This window comes from Haliotis rubra, unplaced genomic scaffold, assembly GCF_003918875.1.
Source record: "Haliotis rubra isolate DU_JTF1 unplaced genomic scaffold, ASM391887v1 Scf444, whole genome shotgun sequence".
NCBI lineage: Eukaryota > Metazoa > Mollusca > Gastropoda > Lepetellida > Haliotidae > Haliotis > Haliotis rubra.
Window position 1 is genome coordinate 73379 of NW_025767129.1, and position 23382 is coordinate 96760.

The window sequence follows — 23382 nt, forward strand, 5'->3', positions numbered from 1 at the left end:
GGTCGTTTTCTTGATAATAGCTCGACCTACATTCCGCACTAGCTCGCGTTTGTCGTTGTCGGAGGTCAACGTGATGTTGAACGCCAGTCGAACAGTGCCTGGTACAATGAGGTCATTCGCGCCAAGGTTTGGAAATCTAACCAGCAGCGTTTGATTCTGGTCTATCTTGCTGGGATTGTTGGTGATGGTCACCGACTGACGCACGGCTTTGACGCCTAGGGGCTCTCTCGATCTCCTGAAAGGATCTAGTTTTCTACCGTACATTGTTATATAAATGAAATATATAAGTTTTAATACTAAATAATGGCCGAGTATATCCCTATGGAGGATATGTGGGATGATAGTGCTCAGGCATTCGGGGATGATGATGTTTCATCCTCGCAAGGTAACGAACTCGTGAAGCAGGCCGTCAACGGGTTTTACGATAGTTTAAAAGAGGATAGAAATTACGTAGAGCCGTTGGGGCGAGACTATACCAAGTTTACCATCGATAAGAAGGGCACGCTGCGATTAAGAGCTTACCCGGAGATCGATCTTATGAATAAGCGCACGAGAGAACCGCTTGCTTTATCAACACTCGGCAGTCGCCATGGTGGTGATTTGATCCGCGATGAACTAGGCTTCGTAGATTACGGTGGCGCACGACCTAAGACCCTCCCCATTCAAGATCTGCAAGACATCCGTGGCGCCACATCGGATCAAGATATGTCTGATAACATTGAAAAGCTATTGGCCACCTACCACGACAAACCCTTGCCCGGGTTCGAATTTACCTCTCGGGAACTACGGGGGCTGGACATGGCCATGCAAACCATTCGCGGACATCTCGTAAACAACACGGCCAAACTGGACGCAATAGACGACCACATAGCCCATGAAAAAGCCAAACTCGGTGAAACGGAGGACGAGTCTCTGAAAGCCACTATCGAGGAACGAATACGTAATTTGGAAGAGGAAAAGAAGACCCGGCTAGAAACGGCCTCCTCCTTCCGAGAACAGCTTCGATCCCAGGTCAGTCATGTGCGGGAAACCATCGATCGAGTCCTCCACCAAGACACCACGCTAGCTGACAGGATCCGAATCCTGTTCCGTGAACAAGGCATCACCATCGCCAGCATTCTGACTGCATTGGGCTTCATCATATCTACCCTGGTGGTGTCACTGACGCCTGCCGGCGGTGGGGGTACACCCACGCCTGCACCAAGTGGTGGGGGTGTCAGAGCCTGGATTAAAAAACTAGGGGAAACCCTGGCTAAACTGGCTGGTAAGGCCGCCGAAGCCCTGCCTGGCATCCTGGGTAGCATCGTCTCGTGGTTGCTGAGTGTTTTAGCTAAAACTGCTACGTGGCTCAGTCAAAACTTGTTGGCAGCTATCGTCGCCGTAGCTGGTTTGGTGTACGTAGCGGCTAAGAAATTTTTTAACCAAATAATACCCAAAGCCACCCCACCAACCACCATTGCTGTTTTATTATCGATGTGCTGCTCCAGAACGTGTGGAGCCACCCCCACAGGGGCTGTTGGTTGAACCCTAGGCTCCGGTGGTGACGCCACTATACCCGTTTCACCGGTCGTGGATGGTGGGACGTGTGGGACGTTGACATCGAGGTTGACTCCCAACTTTTGGTCCGCCGTGGCTACAATTATTTCGTTGTTGTACCCCACCACTTTCTTTATTCTCAGTTGCATATCGCTCGGAGCCATGTACAGTCCCACGTCGAACACGTAGTCGACTTTCGACCTGGCATACTCCAACACGTCTTGGTAGCGTTTGATGGCACTCGGGAGATCAACCGGAGCATTGATAGCATCCTCTACGTTGACAACGAATTGTTTCTGTGCGTCGTAAGCAGTCCCTTTGCCTAGGATATTTGAACGCGTTTGCGTCTGCGCACCCAACAGTGCCCACACGTACGTTCGAATGGAGTCATTCAAGCGTTCGGTGCCGGCACGAGTATACCCTTTCGATTCCAACATGAATTTTTTCCAATCACCCCCCCCTGCTCGAACCTCCAAACTCGGTAATCCTTGCTGTCGTCGAATGCCATGTAACGGTCATCCCACTCGTTGGTCGTGATACGACTTATATCCCCAATCTTTCAACTTCTCGCTGGCTTCCACGAGAGGCATGTTGTGAACGATAGGAATACCCAATCCGTGGTTCGGTCCAGGCAAACGCCAATCCGTTTTAGTGTCGATTCCGAATTCGTTGCAAATACGTTCGTAGGCCCGTCTATCGTACTGGTTGTTTACTGCATTCCACGCTTTTTCCTGTGAGAGCGGAGCGCTGATCTCTTTGAGGATACGCCTGACCTGGTAGTACACGTGAAACGTGAACACAGACTGACTCAGCGGTCCACGCCGAGTGTCGGATACACCACACCCCGTTGTAGCGCACCACACTGCGAAGTTGAGTTGATTCTGCCAGAACTGCATAGGGTTGTTGAACCAAGCGTGCACTGTCTTAGCGTTAGTCACCGAAAACTTATACTTATCGAACACATCTATGAACTGGGCGTCGAAATACAGCCCATCAGCGACCACGATCTTCATGTTTTAAAACTATTATATAATGAGTTTATATAACATGTACATAACACTTCCAGGAATAACTAGCGGTGAGGCCGTTCAGCTGACGCACGCGATCGATAACACGTCGGGTCAACTCGAGGTAGCGCTCTGCGATATATCCTACCTGCCGCGATGGACTAACATCAACGCTAGCAACAATAAACTGTTCGTAGGTGGTACCCGCAATCAGATAACTGACGGATACTACAGCGTGTGCTCTCTAAGCGACGAGGTATTCAAACCACTGGGAGCCGAACTCAAGATGAACGACTCAAACGGTACAGTAGTGTTAATCAACAACGGAAGAAACCCCTTAAAACTCATTGGCTAGAACACTCGGTATGCAGCCTGACGAGGTAAAACCAACGACTACAGTCACAGGCGCGAAGTTACCCGACCTAGTACCGTACCGAGAGCTGTGCATTCATCTCAACCAGGTTAGCACAACGGACAATATTCAAGGAGGCCACCCTTCCACTATACTTAGAGCAGTGCCGGTTAAAACGGAGAAATACAACGACGGCAGAACCGAGTCGTTTTCAACGTGGCAATATAAGAGGTTAACCCAAGGTAATATCCCTGAATTGATAATATCGGTGTTAGATATAAATCATAATCTCGTGAATATAGGATACCTCAGCGTAACACTGCACATAAAATGACCAGCGCACAAGGCCCCGGAATGAAGTTGAAAAAATGCGTCAATGTGGGGATCTCCGACCTCGGGGACACACGCGGATTCGACGACCCCGGAGTAGATGGTAAATTGTATGCTTTGCAACTAAAAACAGCATTTACAAACGCGCGTTGAAGTCCCCTCCGGTGGTACTAGCAATCTAAGCGATATAGTAGATACCTCAAGAGCGGTCGTCAACACTAAGTACACCCTTGTCAACACAGGTGATGACTGGATAATATACCCATCGTTCGGAGGTAAACTGTTCGACTTAGACGATGTTGAGAGAACTACCATCGCCCGAAACAAGCCATATACGCTAGTCTTCACCGACGATGACAAGTGGGTGTTATTACCCGATAAAGCCGACTGGATTCTCAATATTAAGCTCGGCTCCCCCTACGTGTTCACGGATAATAAAGACAACTACCTAAACAAAGTCGTTAACAACGGAACCCTGCTAGTGGCTTACGTTCCGGCTCAGAGGCGTAGCGTAATCATCAGTCCAGTCGCCAGTACACCATCCCACATGCTATCGAGTAAACCGAGTATGCAAAACGTGACATTGCAGTTGGTGTCTGAATTCGAAGGCGTGATCAAGATCCTGGAGAGTATACCGGCGAACTCAACACTTATCATTCAAGTATACCTAGGAGAACCATCGCGGAATGATGTAGAGATCGTGAAAGGGGTAAAACTCCGGTTGGGGAAACAACAACAGTATCACGTTTGTAACGTTTACGTGCGGGTGGGTGTCAACTCCAAAACCAGTCTGCAGGGAGTCAACGTGATCGTGGAAGACGTGATATCACTAACCAAGATATTCCTACCCGACAATATACATTTTATGGGGTTGTACTTCACCCCTGAACTATTATCGGAAAAACAGTTGGAAATTATATCGTAATAGTATTATAGCAATGTCTTGGCTTCGTCCCAACACTACGCTTAACGACTTAGGGGATACGGAGGGATTCGATCAGGCTGGTGAGGAAGACACCTTATACATCCTACACTTGAAAGACAACGTGTATAGGCGGGTGTCGCTATCAGATTTTAAAGAGCCCAAATGGATAGTCAACTTAACACTCGCCTCACCTTATATCACATCAAAAGAAGATGGGTATATCTATGAAATTAAGAATAGCGGTACCGCGCTCGGGTGTTTCGTTCCGGGACCAAATACAAAGATTATACTAAGCCCGGTTTTACCTAATATGTTACTATCATTCATCGGGGGTGAGTTACAGTATAAATGCTACAGAACCCGATCGAATATTCCAGTTGTGTCACCAGGCTCCACACTCATCATAGAAGTCTATATCACTAGAGTTAATAATAATAATCTAGACCAACAACTTGTACCCGGGGTGATAATACACTGGAATCCCCAGAACCATAGTGAACGTCACCGCACCATCGTCATACAACCGGACCCCTCAACGGGTTCTATAACCCCCTCAATAATCCCCTCCGAGGGGGATAGTGTGGATGCAAAGTTACCTATTAACTTCTCCACTATTCTCCTACATGAGGATTCACACCTTATAAGTCTCAAGTACGTTGATCGAAGGTTAAATGAAACCCAATTAAAATATCTTTTGTAATATATATTATAGGATGGGACTGTACCCAGGCGTAGATGAAGTAGTGAAGACCCTGGAAACCGTAGACGGGTTCCGCTTGAGACAATTATGCGATGTAAGACGTGAATTAGAACAAGATCGTGATAAGCGGAAAGCACTTTATAAGAAGTACCATAGAGCTTTCAATGCCGTGGATGGTGTTGATACCACCCTTATGACAACCAGCATGGTGACAGGTGTTGGGTTATTAACCACCATCGTGGCTGTACCTATAGTGATGGGACTCGAAATAACGGCTGGGGTGACAGGGGTGTTAGGTTTGGTGCTTAAATTTGTATCCCGTAGACTGCATCGTAAAGCATTGAAACACGATGAGATAAGGGTTCTGGCTGAAGCGAAGTTAAACACGGTGAGTGAGCGTATTTCCACGGCACTCGCTGATAGTAAGATCTCGGAGGAGGAGTTTCGGTCAATCCTCTCTGAACTCACAAAATATGACAAAATGAAACAAGATATTCGATCCAAGTCTCGTAAGTCTGCTATAAGCGAGGATGAGAAAAAAAAGTACATAGAACAGGGGGTACAAAAAGCCCGGCAAGCCTTTATAACGAACACCAAAAATATAACAGACGATTTACATTAAACTGTTTCGTTGAGGTCAACGTGACATAGTGTCATAGATAAAACGAACTACTTGATGGATGGCCCCGGCAGAGGATTTGTAAGAGAAGAATTATTGATCGTGCCGTATGACACAATGCTACCTCCCGTCAACACGACATAGAGGTAAGATACCAACGCCCGCTATAGTAGCGTCCCCGACTAAAGTCTTATTTTATGGAATAAAGCTTTTGTAGTAGATGGTAATGGGAAGGGTCCGACTAAGGCTTCATTTAATAGATGAAGCTTTAGATTACCCTGGTCCAAAACCCCTACTCTGTCTACTACTACTTCTGCAATCATCAAATGCAAGCATCTTAAAACATTTATTAGCATATATGTAAGTAGTATGCTTGATGGGGGGACGAATGCAGGGTACCCTAATGGTTTATTTTGGGTTAATTCCGCTCCCAGCGTACGGGATCACCCTCAATGAAACGTCGCTGTCGCCCATGGATACCAAACGACGGATCGCCATCGATGCTGTCACGACTTACGCGTATGAACACTGATGTAGTCAATAGAAGGAGGAGATAGTGAACATCGAAAGATGTCTCCCGCTCAGGGATCATCATTTTTACTGGACGCTGGGAGCGGAATTAACCCAAAATAAAACATTAGGGTACCCTGTATTCGTCCCCCCATTATGCATACTACTATATATCAAGCTATGTTACTGAGATAGTCTTCACTGTAACATACTTTCCCACTCTGTAATCTTCAATGTGTAACTTGGGCCTATAGCATGCATTACTTTTCTGAAATACACCACCACCACACAGTAAGCTTAGCCGCTGCTGCAGCCGGGTGAGACTAATCATCACCATCTCTATGGCAATAACCACAACTTTAATTTAATATCACCCTTGTATTTTGTGCTTCCATTGAATGTGTACTGTAATTCTTTGTAATCAGTTTGTAGTAATGTGTACAGATTTGTAAATGTAGCTTCCTTTAGAATACAGTTTTGAATTTTTTAACTTTTCCGTGTCGTTTGTCGGTTTCACTGACAGATTCCCGCTTAACATATTCCTTCATGTTGGAAATGGTCCCATATCAGTAAAGAGTTTGTTACCATATCATGCTACCTTGGGTAAATAATCATCAAATCCTGTAAGTTTGTTGTCCAAAAGAAGTTTCAACTGAGAAATTGTAACACATTGGAATCTGTTCAACTGTGGTTTCCAACTGTAAACATATACAGGTAGACTACATAGTCTGTGTGTAGAGCAGATTCTGTATACTGTCGTTATGTAGAAATTTGTTCGTATCAGAAATGTATCTATGTTGATATATGCATTCATTCAGTCTGAGATTTAAATATTGCAAGATGAAAACGATGTCATACACCTGTATCTGTGTACCTGTTGTCATGTTACAGAAGTACCCAGTGTACCCGTCTGTACACCCGAGTGTACATCCCCCGTTGGGTTGATTGCACGTGGTGTTGATACAGTTCTGGCTACAGAGTTGATCACAGTGGTCACCATGCCGACCACGAACACATCCTTCTAAACACTTCCCAGTATCTTTGTCACACGGTGGAAGGTTTCTGCGAGGGTGAAGTCTACAGTGATGTGAACATAGTTTGTCACAGTTCGGTCCATACCTGCCCCACTGGCACACTGCGACACCATCAACTGTGGAAACTGAAACAAAAACCCAATTGACGTTCATGTGGACAATGCTACCATAGGTTAAGGTGGAGGTGGTGGTGGGACAGTTACAGGAGGACAATGCTACCATAGGTTATGGTGGAGGTGGTGGTGGGACAGCTACATTAGGACAGTGCTACCATAGGTTATGGTGGAGGTGGTGGTGGGACAGCTACAGGAGGACAATGCTACCATAGGTTATGGTGGAGGTGGTGGTGGGACAGCTACAGGGGGACAATGCTACCATAGGTTATGGTGGAGGTGGTGGTGGGACAGCTACAGGAGGACAATGCTACCGTAGGTTATGGTGGAGGTGGTGGTGAGACAGCTACAGGAGGACAATGCTACCATAGGTTATGGTGGAGGTGGTGGTGGGACAGCTACAGGAGGACAATGCTACCATAGGTTATGGTGGAGGTGGTGGTGGGACAGCTACAGGAGGACAATGCTACCCTCGGTTATGGTGGAGGTGGTGGTGAGACAGCTACAGGAGGACAATGCTACCATAGGTTATGGTGGAGGTGGTGGTGGGACAGCTACAGGAGGACAATGCTACCATAGGTTATGGTGGAGGTGGTGGTGGGACAGCTACAGGAGGACAATGCTACCCTCGGTTATGGTGGAGGTGGTGGTGAGACAGCTACAGGAGGACAATGCTACCATAGGTTATGGTGGAGGTGGTGGTGGGACAGCTACAGGAGGACAATGCTACCATAGGTTATGGTGGAGGTGGTGGTGGGACAGCTACAGGAGGACAGTGCTACCATAGGTTATGGTGGAGGTGGTGGTGGGACAGCTACAGGAGGGCAATGCTACCCTAGGTTATGGTGGAGGTGGTGGTGGGACAGCTACAGGGGGACAATGCTACCATAGGTTATGGTGGAGGTGGTGGTGGGACAGCTACAGGAGGACAATGCTACCATAGGTTATGGTGGAGGTGGTGGTGAGACAGCTACAGGAGGACAATGCTACCCTAGGTTATGGTGGAGGTGGTGGTGGGACAGCTACAGGAGGACAATGCTACCATAGGTTATGGTGGAGGTGGTGGTGAGACAGCTACAGGAGGACAATGCTACCATAGGTTATGTAGGAGGTGGTGGTGGGACACCTACAGGGGGACAATGCTACCCTAGGTTATGGTGGAGGTGGTGGTGGGACAGCTACAGGAGGACAATGCTACCATAGGTTATGGTGGTGGAGGTGGTGGTGGGACAGCTACAGGAGGACAATGCTACCATAGGTTATGGTGGAGGTGGTGGTGGGACAGCTACAGGAGGACAATGCTACCATAGGTTATGGTGGAGGTGGTGGTGGGACAGCTACAGGGGGACAATGCTACCCTAGGTTATGGTGGAGGTGGTGGTGGGACAGCTACAGGGGGACAATGCTACACTAGGTTATGGTGGAGGTGGTGGTGAGACAGCTACAGGAGGACAATGCTACCATAGGTTATGGTGGAGGTGGTGGTGAGACAGCTACAGGAGGACAATGCTACCATAGGTTATGGTGGAGGTGGTGGTGGGACAGCTACAGGGGGACAATGCTACCCTAGGTTATGGTGGAGGTGGTGGTGGGACAGCTACAGGGGGACAATGCTACCATAGGTTAAGGTGGAGGTGGTGGTGGGACAGCTACAGGGGCACCTGTTGTACAAGACGGACATCTTTAATCTACTATCCAGTCAACGCTACATGTAAAACTCCAGTTACCACTTTCAACATTACGAGTCGGTTATGAAGCTTGTTATGCATTTTTAAATTACAAAATATGAATTAAATATTTTTCAAATAACCAATAATGTAGATAAGTAGAATTTATTCCTCTCCAAGATGTATCTATACTGACATGTAACATTAGTCTAAGATATAAACTTGAAGGATCAAAAGAGTTCATGGAAATACCTATCAGACAGTGTTTCTGCATCTACCTGCGATACATTACGAAACAGTTATGAAAGCTTGTTATGCCTAGCTAAAATAACAAAAAATAAAATTAATTGTTTTTAACTAACGGTAATGTAGTTTGTTATTTTTCCTATCTGAATGTATAGACACTGACATATTAATTCAGATATGCAAGATGTGATTGAAATACTTATCAGAATGTGTTTCTACACCTGTATCTGTGTACCTGTTGTCATGTTACAGAAGTACCCAGTGTACCCGTCTATACACCCGAGAGTACATTCCCCGTTGGGTTGATTGCACGTGGTGTTGATACAGTTCTGGCTACAGAGTTGATCACAGTGGCCACCATGACGACCACGAACACATCCTTCTAAACACTTTCCAGTATCTTTGTCACACGGTGGAAGGTTTCTGCGAGGGTGAAGTCTGCAGCGATGTGAACATAGTTTGTCGCAGTTTGGTCCATACCTGCCCCACTGGCACACTGGGACACCATCAACTGTGGAAACTGAAGGTTCAACGAGAAACATTATTGTTGCAGCTACCATAGCTAGACGTTTTCATGATATCTGTCAGTGGTAAGTAGATGGTATTTGAAGGCAGGTTTGAATAATCAATACCAGCTATATGCAGGGTATTAGTGATGGGAATTGGTAAAATCTCACAACTGATAATTGGTTCATTACAACCGATCAATGATCGAAAATAATTGGTCAGCGTCATTTATCAAATTGCCCTGGTTATGTTTGTTAATGCAAAAAAAATAATGGAAAAAACATGCGGTTCTTTCGGGGCTTTCTTTGCAAATTTCACGTCTTTAAAGGATTACTTGTATGTTAGGAACATAAATTTCCTGGAGTCTTCAAGATAAATTTAATCAAGACTTTGAACGATGACTTATGAAACGTAACATTTAAAACCAACCTTGCGATAAATATTGTTAATGCAAACAAGTGTTCCAAAATTGTTCGTGTTCGATTATGTGATCGATTGCTTGGTTGTTTGGTCACTGCGATCAATCTTCGATTATTTCAATTACTTGGACCACCACTACAGGGTATAAAACTCCCAAGAATTTCAGTCAGAACACAGGGTTGGTTAGATATAAACTTGCTAACCCTGACCAAAACATACCTGCCCTCAAATAATTTAGGGTTGACAAGCGACGTAGTTTATCTTCCAATTGGAAATCATCATTTATTTTTACGAGTGAATTAATAAGGATTTATCATTCTGAAATATGATGAATATCTTCATATGCATGTCTAAATTTTAACCCGACCGTTGGGCAGGTGAATTTGAGAATCTGGCAGTCCGTCTTGAAAATAACCCGTCCCGGGCGGTCGGGCAGGCAGGTATTTCAAACGCTTCTATATGGTATTATACCTAGTTGCTGACCACGTGACTGGTATTTCCACCTACATCAATACACAGGGAGAAAAAAATAAAATTTGAAAGACCCGTTATTGTCTTTATTTATATTGTAGCTTCCGTCACGGCACTTATATATATCAACAAACATTGAGTCAAATACAGGGATCAACATAGAAATGATGTAGTTGTACCTGTGTACTTACGAAATATGAGCAGAAGTGATCCAGACATTAAACGCAAGCACCCTGGTGACAGCTTCTGCAAAATATCCATTCCATATCGTCATCTACTTACTACCAGTATAGAGCAGGGGTATTATGCTTAACAAACAGATCTGGAATCATGAGTAGAAGGGGGACCGTAAATGTCTGAGACTTTATATAAAACTTGAATATTGCCCAGCAGAAGGGGGACCGTAAATGTCTGAGACTTTATATAAAACTTGAATATTGCCCAGCAGAAGGGGGACCGTAAATATCTGAGACTTTATATAAAACTTGAATATTGCCCAGCAGAAGGGGGACCGTAAATATCTAAGACTTTATATAAAACTTGAATATTGCCCAGTAGAAGGCGGACCGTAAATATCTAAGACTTTATATAAAACTTGAATATTGCCCAGTAGAAGGCGGACCGTAAATATCTAAGACTTTATATAAAACTTGAATATTGCCCAGCAGAAGGGGGACCGTAAATATCTAAGACTTTATATAAAACTTGAATATTGCCCAGTAGAAGGCGGACCGTAAATATCTAAGACTTTATATAAAACTTGAATATTGCCCAGTAGAAGGGGGACCGTAAATATCTGAGACTTTATATAAAACTTGAATATTGCCCAGTAGAAGGGGGACCGTAAATATCTAAGACTTTATATAAAACTTGAATATTGCCTAGTGAAGCTACAGACGAAGGACTATGATTAGAAAACAGGAAGTCCAAAGACTTTCCTTACGTTTCAGTTACATGTCAGTTATACCTGTAAGTGGGACAAAGGCGTTTTACACCTGTAGTACTCACGTGAGGAATAGAGCATGAGCTTTCGGTTTTACTTGAGATTACTTTAGCAAGCTACCACCCACATCACTCCTGTTAACGCCACCCCCACCTACTGCCTCCCACCCCACCCGGTTTCCACTGCTACCCTCGACACACGGAGACACACAACATGCTATGTATGCTTGATTGATTCCCAGGTCAGTGTGACCCGACTGTCAGGTACACATTCACAGTACTATGACGCCATGGTTAACACTGTACTTCTCATTGTACAGGTCAGTGTGTAGGACATTTCTTGACTCACCTTAAAATACGTCCTTCCTCTCTGGTTTCCATTCTAATATACCAACACACAGATGTATGTCAGCGTGGATCTGTAGGGACGTTAACATGCTGTATGTTAATAGTGCTACGACGAAACTGTCATAAGTACACTGAGTTGTGTGCTCTGATAACATCAAATGTAATAGGACTATGAAGCCAGCTTACCGTCAACCCAGAACCGACTGTTGTCACCTTTCCCAAGTACCCAGCTAGGGTCCCAAAATACATATTCTCCACAAACCAGCAACCACAACAACCACACTCTACAGCACGACAGAGTCCTCCATTGACATACAACCCGTTTGAGAGGGTCGTGTCACCGCTGTTGTGGTCGTGTGCGGCGTTCTACACGACTGTACACAGTACGTGTCAGAGCTATATATGGACTCAACTAGGCGGTCGATCTGTGGCATCTCGGAATAACAGTCATCAGGGTGATCAGTAATAACACCTTGAATACAAATGATGCTTTAAGTAACAGATTGTTTCTTATATATACAATTAAAACACGTAGGGGATATTTTAAGGTGATATTGTTTTGTTTCTTTGAGTGGCATTCTTGTTGATAGATTGACTTGTCCTTAAATGACGACAGGACGAGTCTCAGCGATGTCACAGTGAAAGAGTGGACGACAGGTTGATAGGTTGACTTGTGCGTCAACGAAGGGAGGACGAGTTTCAGTTAAGACACATTGAAAGATGTGAAAGAGTGGACGACAGGCTGATAGGTTGACTTCTGCTTCAATGAAGGGAGGACGAGTTTCAGTGATGACACAGTGAAAGATGTGAAATAGTTGACGACAGGCTGATAGGTTGACTTGTGCTTAAATGACGACAGGACGAGTCTCAGCGATGTCACAGTGAAACAGTGGACGACAAGCTGATAGGTTGACTTGTGCTTCAACGAAGGGAGGACGAGTTTCAGTTAAGACACATTGAAAGATGTGAAAGAGTGGACGACAGGCTGATAGGTTGACTTCTGCTTCAATGAAGGCAGGACGAGTCTCGGCGATGTCACAGTGAAACAGTGGACGACAAGCTGATAGGTTGACTTGTGCTTCAATGAAGGCAGGACTAGTCTCAGCGATGTCACAGTGAAACAGTGGACGACAGGATGATAGGTTGACTTGTACTTCAATGAAGGCAGGACGAGTCTCGAGGATGTCACAGTGAAAGATCTGAAACAGTGGACGACAAGCTGATAGGTTGACTTGTGCTTCAATGAAGGCAGGACGAGTCTCGGTGATGTCACTTTGAAAGATGTGAAACATTGGATGACAAGATGATAGGTTGACTTGTGCTTCAATGACGGCAGGACGAATCTCGAGGATGTCACAGTGAAAGATCTGAAACAGTGGACGACAAGCTGATAGGTTGACTTGTGCTTCAATGAAGGCAGGACGAGTCTCGAGGATGTCACAGTGAAAGATGTGAACAGTGGATGACAAGCTGATTCCGGTGACTCACGTAAAACGTGACACGTGTGCAGGTGCTTTCAATCGAAGGTACAGTGATGTCAACGGACAGGATGTCTGGGTGAATGAATTGGTAGCTCCCTTATAGCGGTCTCATCTGGAATCACAAAAGGATAAAACTAATGATTTTTTAACTATAAACCTCGTCAATGGGGGACTACACGGGTCACAGACAAGCACACGTCAATATTTGCTTGTGAAGCGAGTTGAAAATATCACATGCCATGAAATGAAAGTAGATTATGTACTTGGAAGTACGGGTAGGATGAATGATGCGAGGTTTCATAGCTGATTTCACGGAAATATTTGTGCTTTGATGGGTAATGTCCGACGCACCCCAGGTTCGCTGTTGAGTTGTATTTTGAAGTGAGGAAACTGAAGGTCGACATTAGAGAACGAAACCTGTGAATCACACCGGAAGTACATCAGTGATGACACTGGCTACACCACGACACAGGCGGTCCAGACGCAGCTCAGTTGACAGGGTTGCAAACCTGCACATACAGTGGTTCTTGTCATATACGTCTACTTGTCGTTCACACTCACTCCAAATACAACTCGAATGGTAGGAAATGTGTCTGCGCGTGTCTAACGGATGCGCCTATGGTATGTAAAGGTAGATCATGCGTCTGTCATGTGTCAGCGTAGGTCATGCGTATGTCGTGTCTATAACGGAATGCGTTTATAGTATGTAGAGGTAGGTTATGCATCTGTCGTTTCTGATGGAATGCGTTTATGGTATGTAAAGGTAGGCCATGCGTCTGTCGTGTCTAACGGAATGCTTTGTTTGAGTGGCATGCGTCTGTCGTGTCTGACGGAATGCGTTTATGGTATGTAAAGGTATGTCATGTATCTGTCGTGTGTAAAGGTAGGTCATGCCTCGTGTGTAAATGTAGGTTATGCGTGTGTCTTGTGTGACGTAATGCGTTTTATGTTTGTAAAGGTAGGCCATGCGCTTGTCGTGTGTAAAGGTGGGCAATGCGTATGTCGCGTGACGGAATTCCTTTTATGGTATGTAAAGGTATAATACGCGTCTGTCGTGTGTAAAAGTAGGTTATGTGGATGTCGTGATTCGTTTGGTTATAAAACCTTTTTAAACATTAGCAACTAGGACTGTATGGTATTACATGTATGCAATTGCCAATACACAGCCCACCAACAGCCAATTAAGTATGCAGTATTACGTGTGGTCTGTAATTTGATGAATGTTTTCATTGTAAATACATTTTTCTGTTACAGATAACAAATGGTTCCCCTTACGTTCCTAGCCGTTGCTTGGATGTTTATCGGTACACAAGGTAAGTGGGAACCTGCTGCCTTTACTGAATTGTCCAATAAACAATACAATACCTGCAACCGTGGGTTCGACAAGGTTCTGTCAGGGTTGTTTGGAGCTGATGACAATGGAGTGAGTGAGTGAGTTTGGATTTACGCTGCACTCAGCAATATTCCAGCTATATGGCCGCGGTCTGTAAATAATAGAGTCTGGACCAGACAATCCAGTGATCAACAGCATGATCTGCGCAATTGGGAACCGATGCCATGTGTCAACCAAGTCAGCGAGCCTGACCACCCGATCCCGTTAGTCGCGTCTTACGACAAGCATGGGTTACTGAAGGCACATTCTAACCGTGACCTTCACGGGTCGCCGACAATGGATTAACAGTTCAATTGTTTAAGAGTACAAATTGTACAAATTCTACAAGTGAAGAGACCCAGCTCATGATCATAAGAAACACTATAAAATAGTGATGAAACCTGCTGCTGATCGTATCCTGGAGAATCATGACCATAAGAAACAACTATAAAATAGTGATGAAACCTGCTGCTGATCGTATCCTGGAGAATCATGATCATAAGAAACAACTATAAAATAGTGATGAAACCTGCTGCTGATCGTATCCTGGAGAATCATGACCATAAGAAACAACTATAAAATAGTGATGAAACCTGCTGCTGATCGTATCCTGGAGAATCATGACCATAAGAAACAACTATAAAATAGTGATGAAACCTGCTGCTGATCGTATCCTGGAGAATCATGATCATAAGAAACAACTATAAAATAGTGATGAAACCTGCTGCTGATCGTATCCTGGAGAATCATGATCATAAGAAACAACTATAAAATAGTGATGAAACCTGCTGCTGATCGTATCCTGGAGAATCATGATCATAAGAAACAACTATAAAATAGTGATGAAACCTGCTGCTGATCGTATCCTGGAGAATCATGATCATAAGAAACAACTATAAAATAGTGATGAAACCTGCTGCTGATCGTATCCTGGAGAATCATGATCATAAGAAACAACTATAAAATAGTGATGAAACCTGCTGCTGATCGTATCCTGGAGAATCATGATCATAAGAAACAACTATAAAATAGTGATGAAACCTGCTGCTGATCGTATCCTGGAGAATCATGATCATAAGAAACAACTATAAAATAGTGATGAAACCTGCTGCTGATCGTATCCTGGAGAATCATGATCATAAGAAACAACTATAAAATAGTGATGAAACCTGCTGCTGATCGTATCCTGGAGAATCATGATCATAAGAAACAACTATAAAATAGTGATGAAACCTGCTGCTGATCGTATCCTGGAGAATCATGACCATAAGAAACAACTATAAAATAGTGATGAAACCTGCTGCTGATCGTATCCTGGAGAATCATGATCATAAGAAACAACTATAAAATAGTGATGAAACCTGCTGCTGATCGTATCCTGGAGAATCATGACCATAAGAAACAACTATAAAATAGTGATGAAACCTGCTGCTGATCGTATCCTGGAGAATCATGACCATAAGAAACAACTATAAAATAGTGATGAAACCTGCTGCTGATCGTATCCTGGAGAATCATGATCATAAGAAACAACTATAAAGTAGTGATGAAACCTGCTGCTGATCGTATCCTGGAGTATCATGACCATAAGAAACAACTATAAAGTAGTGATGAAACCTGCTGCTGATCGTATCCTGGAGAATCATGATCATAAGAAACACTATAAAATAGTGATGAAACCTGCTGCTGATCGTATCCTGGAGTGCCGGGATCATAAGAAACAACTATAAAATAGTGATGAAACCTGCTGCTGATCGTATCCTGGAGTATCATGACCATAAGAAACAACTATAAAGTAGTGATGAAACCTGCTGCTGATCGTATCCTGGAGAATCATGATCATAAGAAACACTATAAAGTAGTGATGAAACCTGCTGCTGATCGTATCCTGGAGTGCCGGGGTCACAAATACACGCAAGGTCAAATACTTACCTAACCAAGACATGTGTGTATAGAACAGTTCAATGTGGTAGCGATTCCCAAATATTTGGCAAAACACTCACGAGGCGATAACTGTACATAAAAGCTGATATACCATATCAGGTCAGTTGGGACAGGTGCACGTGTCATGTAGGGCAAGCATTCTTTGGAATTAATGGCTGGTTGCTGACCATAGGTATGTGTAATATTTATCCAAAACGAAATAGGTACTTTGAAAAGAAAATATATTCTTCCAGCTATCACCTGCTCTGACTATCAGCACTGTTCCGACTGTGACGAGAAGACTGGAGAATGTGTCAAGTGTAACGATGGCTACTGGGACAAACTGTGCAGTTTGAAGTGCAGCAGTGGTTGTCGAAACAATACATGTGAGATGACAACAGACGGGATCGAGGGGTGTACTGCTGGCTGTGTGGCAGGCTTCCAAGGCACAAGCTGCAGCGTACGGTGTGATCCTCCTGCTGGTAATTGTACACAATGTCCTGGTGGATGTGAAGAAGGATTCTACCAGATGGACTCCTCCTGTGTGTCAGGATGTGTGGACTCGTACTACGGTTCTGACTGTCGGCCGTGCTCCAGCAGGTGTCCGTCCTGCAACAGGACTACAGGAGCATGTGAGGAGTGTCACCATCCCTACGTTGGTGGAGGCTGTCAGTATTCCTGTACAAACTGTTCAGGTAGCTGTGAGAGTGAATGTGTCAAGGAGTGTTCGTCTCGATATCCCCAAATGTTCTGTATTGAGCCATGCAGTGAACACTGTGTGTCAGTGGTCAACACATGTCCTCTGAATTGCACGGATGTAGAGATTGTCAGGTATTGTACATCACCTTTCCGTAACCATAGCAACGGATGTACACGTGGCTGAGTTTGATGGGTGGTACGGATCCTGGTGTTCATCTCGATGATAGGCTGGCTGTATCAACAAAAGGTGCTTGCGTGCACGGATGTCAGGATGGATATTTCGGGACAACCTGTAAAGCATGTTCTGAGACGTGCTTCAATCACACCTGTGACTCAAACACCGGATCCTGCACACATGGATGTAGCCAGGGCTGGTATGGAGGAGTGTGTGACTGGCACGTGTATCGAGGGATGCACCATCAGAGGGTGTGAATCTTCCTGTACCAGCAACTGCACCATCGAGGAATGCCGTGCAGCTGAATCCTGTAAATCAGGTGAATTTAATATCTAACGCAAGGGCAAAAGGGGTATTTCTTGAGTTTTGACTTACTCTCCATGTTGGTCCTTTGAAATGGGGCGGTGGGGTAGTCTAGTGGTTAGAACACCCGCTCATCACGCTGAAGACCCGGGTTTGATTTCCCACATGGGTACAATGTGTGAAGCCTATTTCTGGTGTCCCCTGCCGTGATATTGATGAATATTGCTAAAAGCGGCGAAAACCAAACTCACTCTCACTCACTCACTTACTCCTTTGAAATGAAAGCAGGTAACATGGATCGGTTCATATGACGTTAAGGTGTAGATCACATGATGTTAAGGTGTAGATCACATGACCTTAAGGTGTAGATCACGTGACGTTAAGGTGTAGATCACATGACCTTAAGGTGTAGATCACGTGACGTTAAGGTGTAGATCACATGACGTTAAGGTGTAGATCACATGACGTTAAGGTGTAGATCACATGACGTTAAGGTGTAGATCACATGACCTTAAGGTGTAGATCACGTGACGTTAAGGTGTAGATCACATGACGTTAAGGTGTAGATCACATGACGTTAAGGTGTAGATCACATGACCTTAAGGTGTAGATCACGTGACGTTAAGGTGTAGATCACGTGACGTTAAGGTGTAGATCACATTACCTTAAGGTGTAGATTGTGACCACACCTGATGCAGTACATTGTTAGTTATGTTGTTGCCCCTATGACGTCATGGTGAGATGGACTACACGTATGGTGAGCCCCATACCACGATTTGTTGCAAGACAAACATACTTCCATGAACAAACACATTATTTTAGGACTGATTTGATCATGTGGAATCCTAGTTTAAAATAATTATTTTAGTATACCTTAAATGTCACTTGATACAGACAAACATACAGACAGACAGATGCACATATAAGAAGTAGCTGTATCATATGTTTGCTTTCATATGTTTCAAAGTTCCGAAGACAAACAGCATCATCATCATCGGAATCCTTGGAGTCATCATCGGCATCCTTGCTGCAGCCATGTTCTGTACAGCACTGACACGGTGTGTCGTAGACACATTGCCGGACAGAGGTCAGTATTTGTAGAATTCAGTGTGATAGTTACGAGCTGGAACAGTTGATACAATTGAGTAAGAGCAAATGCAGATTAGCCTGTTTAAATGTACAGGTCACTTAGTTTCATAATGAAAAGACAGCAAGTGTATCACCTAACTATCTTGTAAATATTTTCTGAACAGCATCGTATTAATGTTGTACAACAAAATGTTGTTTCACCAAGATAATTTGGCATTGCCTATTTACCTGAACAATACATCTCCTGTAAGAGCCATCACTATCAGCTACTGATTTGTCATGCCCTTTTTGTTTAGATACTATGTGTATTGAACTGGGAACTATCCATTTATTGTAAAACATGTACCGGTGAACAGAAATAAAGCTATAAAAAGTTAATTGGGCAGTTGTATAAGAATATGTAGCATATATCCGTTTTGACATCTTAGCATGTTTCAAGTATAACAACAGTAAAACCCAGCTGTTGAAACTGTTGTCGTTTATCCCCGCGTCTGGAATGACGCCACAGACGTTCACGTCTCTGTGATGTCCTGTACATTATCGTCTCCCTGATGTCCTGTACATTAACGTCTCCCTGATGTCCTGTACATTAACGACTCTCTGATGTCCTGTACATTAACGTCTCTCTGATGTCCTGTACAATAACGTCTCCCTGATGTCCTGTACATTAACGTCTCCCTGATGTCCTTTACATTAACGTCTCTCTGATGTCCTGTACATTAACGTCTCCCTGATGTCCTTTACATTAACGTCTCTCTGATGTCCTATACATTAACGTCTCCCTGATGTCCTGTAAATTTAACGTCTCCCTGATGTCCTGTACATTAACGTCTCTCTGATGTCCTGTACAATAACGTCTCCTGATGTCCTGATGTCCTGTACATTAACGTCTCCCTGATGTCATATACATTAACGTCTCTCTGATGTCCTGTACATTAACGTCTCCCTGATGTCCTTTACATTAACGTCTCTCTGATGTCCTGTACATTAACGTCTCCCTGATGTCCTTTACATTAACGTCTCTCTGATGTCCTATACATTAACGTCTCCCTGATGTCCTGTAAATTTAACGTCTCCCTGATATCCTGTACATTAACGTCTCTCTGATGTCCTGTACAATAACGTCTCCCTGATGTCCTGTACATTAACGTCTCCCTGATGTCATATACATTAACGTCTCTCTGATGTCCTGTACATTAACGTCTCCCTGATGTCCTTTACATTAACGTCTCTCTGATGTCCTATACATTAACATCTCCCTAATGTCCTGTACAATAACGTCTCCCTGATGTGCTGTACATTAACGTCTCCCTGATGTCCTGTACATTAACGTCTCCCTGATGTCCTGTACATTAACGTCTCCCTGATGTCCTATACATTAACGTCTCCCTGATGTCCTGTACATTAACGTCTCCCTGATGTCCTATACATTAACGTCTCCCTGATGTCCTGTACATTAACGTCTCCCTGATGTCCTTTACATTAACGTCTCCCTGATGTCCTATACATTAACGTCTCTCTGATGTCCTGTACATTAACGTCTCCCTGATGTCCTGTACATTAACGTCTCCCTGATGTCCTTACATTAACGTCTCCCTGATGTCCTATACATTAACGTCTCTGATGTCCTGATGTCCTGTACATTAACGTCTCCCTGATGTCCTTTACATTAACGTCTCCCTGATGTCCTATACATTAACGTCTCTCTGATGTCCTGTACATTAACGTCTCCCTGATGTCCTGTACATTAACGTCTCCCTGATGTCCTGTACATTAACGTCTCCCTGATGTCCTGTACATTAACGTCTCCCTGATGTCCTGTACATTAACGTCTCCCTGATGTCCTGTACATTAACGTCTCCCTGATGTCCTGTACATTAACGTCTCCCTCATGTCCTATTCATTAATGTCTCCCTGATGTCCTATACATTAACATCTCCCTGATGTCCTGTAAATTTAACGTCTCCCTGATGTCCTGTACATTAACGTCTCCCTGATGTCTCATACATTAACGTCTCTCTGATGTCCTATACATTAACGTCTCCCTGATGTCCTGTACATTTACGTCTCCCTCATGTCCTATTCATTAATGTCTCCCTGATGTTCTATACATTAACGTCCCCCTCATGTCCTGTACATAACTGCACAATACCATCATAGTTACTGTAAGCGAACCGTCTGTAATTGGGAGAACTATAGAATACCAGTGTGTTTTTTTGCTTGTTGTTTAACGCCGCACTCAGCAAAATTCGAGCTGTATGGCATCGGTCTGTAAATAATCGATTCTGGGCCAGACAATCCAGTGATCAACATCATGAGCATCGATCTACGTAATTGAGATCCGATAACATGTGTCAACCAGGTCAGCGAGCCTGACCACCCGATCCCGTTATCGCCTGGGTTACTGAAGATCAATTCTAGTCCGGATCTTCAAGGGTAGCAGAAAAAACGCTATCCAGAAAGGTTTATTTCCCAAACATATATTATATGCAGAGTTTATTATACTCGGAATATCTATTCCAAAAAACTATTTGTTGTAATGTCTTCAACGTGAATTTAGGATGCATTGTTACTTGTCACGGGGAGCTGCAACATACATGATTCAATTTTGAAACATTTGAGTAGATTGAACTTCTGACCATGACCTTGACCTTAAGACACCGACTGACAGCAGCAATCTTGGAAGAACTGTCCTACTAATCACTTCATATCAAAGTATTTACATTGTCGTTTCTGTGTTGGGAAATACCGCCGTTTACAATCGCAAATCGTCTCCTAGCAACACAAAAGAAACACGAACGCATTACACGCCACCGTGATAGAGTGTCAGAGTACACTGTCGACTTCATCCATGTTTGTATTTACAATAATATTGTTTCTTCAATGTAAACATGTCGACCTCATCCATGTTTGTATTTACAATAATATTGTTTCTTCAGTGTAAACATGTCGACCTCATCCATGTTTGTATTTACAATAATATTGTTTCTTCAGTGTAAACATGTCGACCTCATCCATGTTTGTATTTACAATAATATTGTTTCTTCAGTGTAAACATGTCGACCTGATCCGTGTTTGTATTTACAATAATATTGTTTCTTCAGTGTAAACATGTCGACCTCATCCATGTTTGTATTTACAATGAGATTGTTTCTTCAGGCGAGGCCAGCTGGCGGCTGGGATGTCCAGTGATCTTGGTCAAGTGTCACAGGCGACAATGGGGTACCGGGATCTACACAGATATTATGAACTTCACGATGAAGACTTGAACCCGGGGCTTCCCGTGTCCCTGGCTACACACGAGTACCAGGTAGTACACAGATATTATGAACTTCACGATGAAGACATATACCCGGAGCTACCCACCAGCAGCACAAACAACATGGTGGACATGGACAATGGGGAGAAAATGAGGGAAGGGAGAAAGAAGGAGGAAGAAAAGGAAGTGTCAGAGGTGGGGGAGGTGGGGGAGGAAGAGAGTGAACCAGCAGCAACTGCGACTGCCGAGTACTTCCTGGTGTCCAGTGATGTGGAGGGAGAGAAAGGAGAGAGTAGGGGGGAGAGGAAAGGGAAGAGGAAGAGGATTAGGGAAAGGGAGAGGAAGAGGATGAGGAAGGGGGTTGGGAGAGAGATGGAACCTGCCATACCTGCTCTGGCCGAGTGCTTCCCGGTGTCCAGTGATGTTGAGGAAGAGGATTCTACATCCGGGGCTTCTGCTGAAGACACATCCTACACTCGAATGCTGAGGGATGTGTTTGCTGATGACCCGACGACAGTTGTGACATATCTGACACCAAGAGAGGAGAGGATGGGGAAAGGGGAGAGTAAGGGGATGGGGAAAGAGGATGAAGAGGGAGTGTCAAAGGTGGAGGAGGAAGAGAGTGAACCAGCAGCAACTGCGACTGCCGAGTATTTCCTGATATGGAGGAAGAGAAATGAGAGAGTCGGGAGGAGGGGAAAGGGGAGAGGCGGAGGGTGGGGAAAGAGATGGAGTCATACCTACACTGGCCGAGTGCTCCCCGGTGTCCAGTGATGTAAAGGAGGATTCTATATCCGGGTCTTTTGCTGAAGACGACACATCCTAGCTACACTCGAATCCTGAGGGATGTGTTTGTTCACGACCCGACGACAGTTGGGACATATCTGACACCTAGCGAGGACTCACAATAAGTACTCGTGATTTTATACTATTCAAAGCCAGTTTAGTGTTCTGCAGATACGCACGCACGCACGCACATATATGCTTAGACTTAAGCTTTAGGAGCAGTGGTTTAAAATACGTTTTAGTTGGTGGTCGTATACGTGTGGCAGACTCAAATAGGTGTATATATGAGTACGAGAGTGGCGTCGGAGCGGTGAACGTCACGCCCTGTGCTGGAAGGGTGCGAGCATGGCGTCGGAGCGGTGAACGACACGCCAAGTGCTGGAAGAGTGCGAGCATGGCGTCGGAGCAGTGAACGTCATGCCAAGTGCTGGAAGAGTGCGAGCGGGGAGTCACGCCCTGTGCTGCGTACAGGAAGTTGATCGATTTCGTTGGGCTAGTGTAGTGGTTTGGAGAGCTTCCTGAGGGAACACACTCTCACGTCGTCTCGTAACTCGTGGGAACCTCAATG

The 23382-nt window shown here is 44.4% G+C and overlaps 2 protein-coding genes across 8 annotated transcripts in view; one reads left to right on the forward strand and one right to left on the reverse strand.

The window, feature by feature from the left end:
- Positions 1–12089, reverse strand: part of LOC124289610 (scavenger receptor class F member 2-like) — a 65295-nt gene extending 53206 nt beyond the window's left edge. For 3 of the 7 annotated variants that reach the window (XM_046726210.1, XM_046726207.1, XM_046726205.1), the window contains exons 1-4: positions 11914–12089; positions 10629–10683; positions 9275–9559; positions 6854–7138 (exon numbers count right to left, since the gene is read on the reverse strand). In XM_046726210.1, coding sequence (XP_046582166.1) covers positions 6854–7138; positions 9275–9559; positions 10629–10683; positions 11914–11976 — 688 coding nt within the window. In that variant the 5' untranslated portion in view covers positions 11977–12089. Of the gene's footprint in view, positions 1–6853; positions 7139–9274; positions 9560–10628; positions 10760–11913 lie in introns of all 7 variants that reach the window. The other 4 variants (XM_046726206.1, XM_046726208.1, XM_046726209.1 and 1 more) reach the window with 4 other exon arrangements.
- Positions 12090–12160: 71 nt separating this feature from the next.
- Positions 12161–22802, forward strand: LOC124289593. Its single transcript, XM_046726178.1, has 4 exons — positions 12161–13839; positions 14463–14521; positions 18648–18767; positions 21929–22802. The coding sequence occupies exons 1-4, from the start codon at positions 13819–13821 to the stop codon at positions 22800–22802; spliced, it is 1074 nt and encodes a 357-aa protein (XP_046582134.1). The 5' UTR covers positions 12161–13818.
- Positions 22803–23382: the final 580 nt, after the last annotated feature.

Bases quoted from the DNA above. Each gene is read 5' to 3' on its own strand.
- LOC124289593 (XM_046726178.1), top strand. From the start codon at position 13,819: ATGCGCCTATGGTATGTAAAG. The intron at 14,522-18,647 runs GTAAGTGGGAAC...TATGTTTCAAAG, and splicing joins GATGTTTATCGGTACACAAG to TTCCGAAGACAAACAGCATC. The intron at 18,768-21,928 runs GTCAGTATTTGT...TTGTTTCTTCAG, and splicing joins AGACACATTGCCGGACAGAG to GCGAGGCCAGCTGGCGGCTG.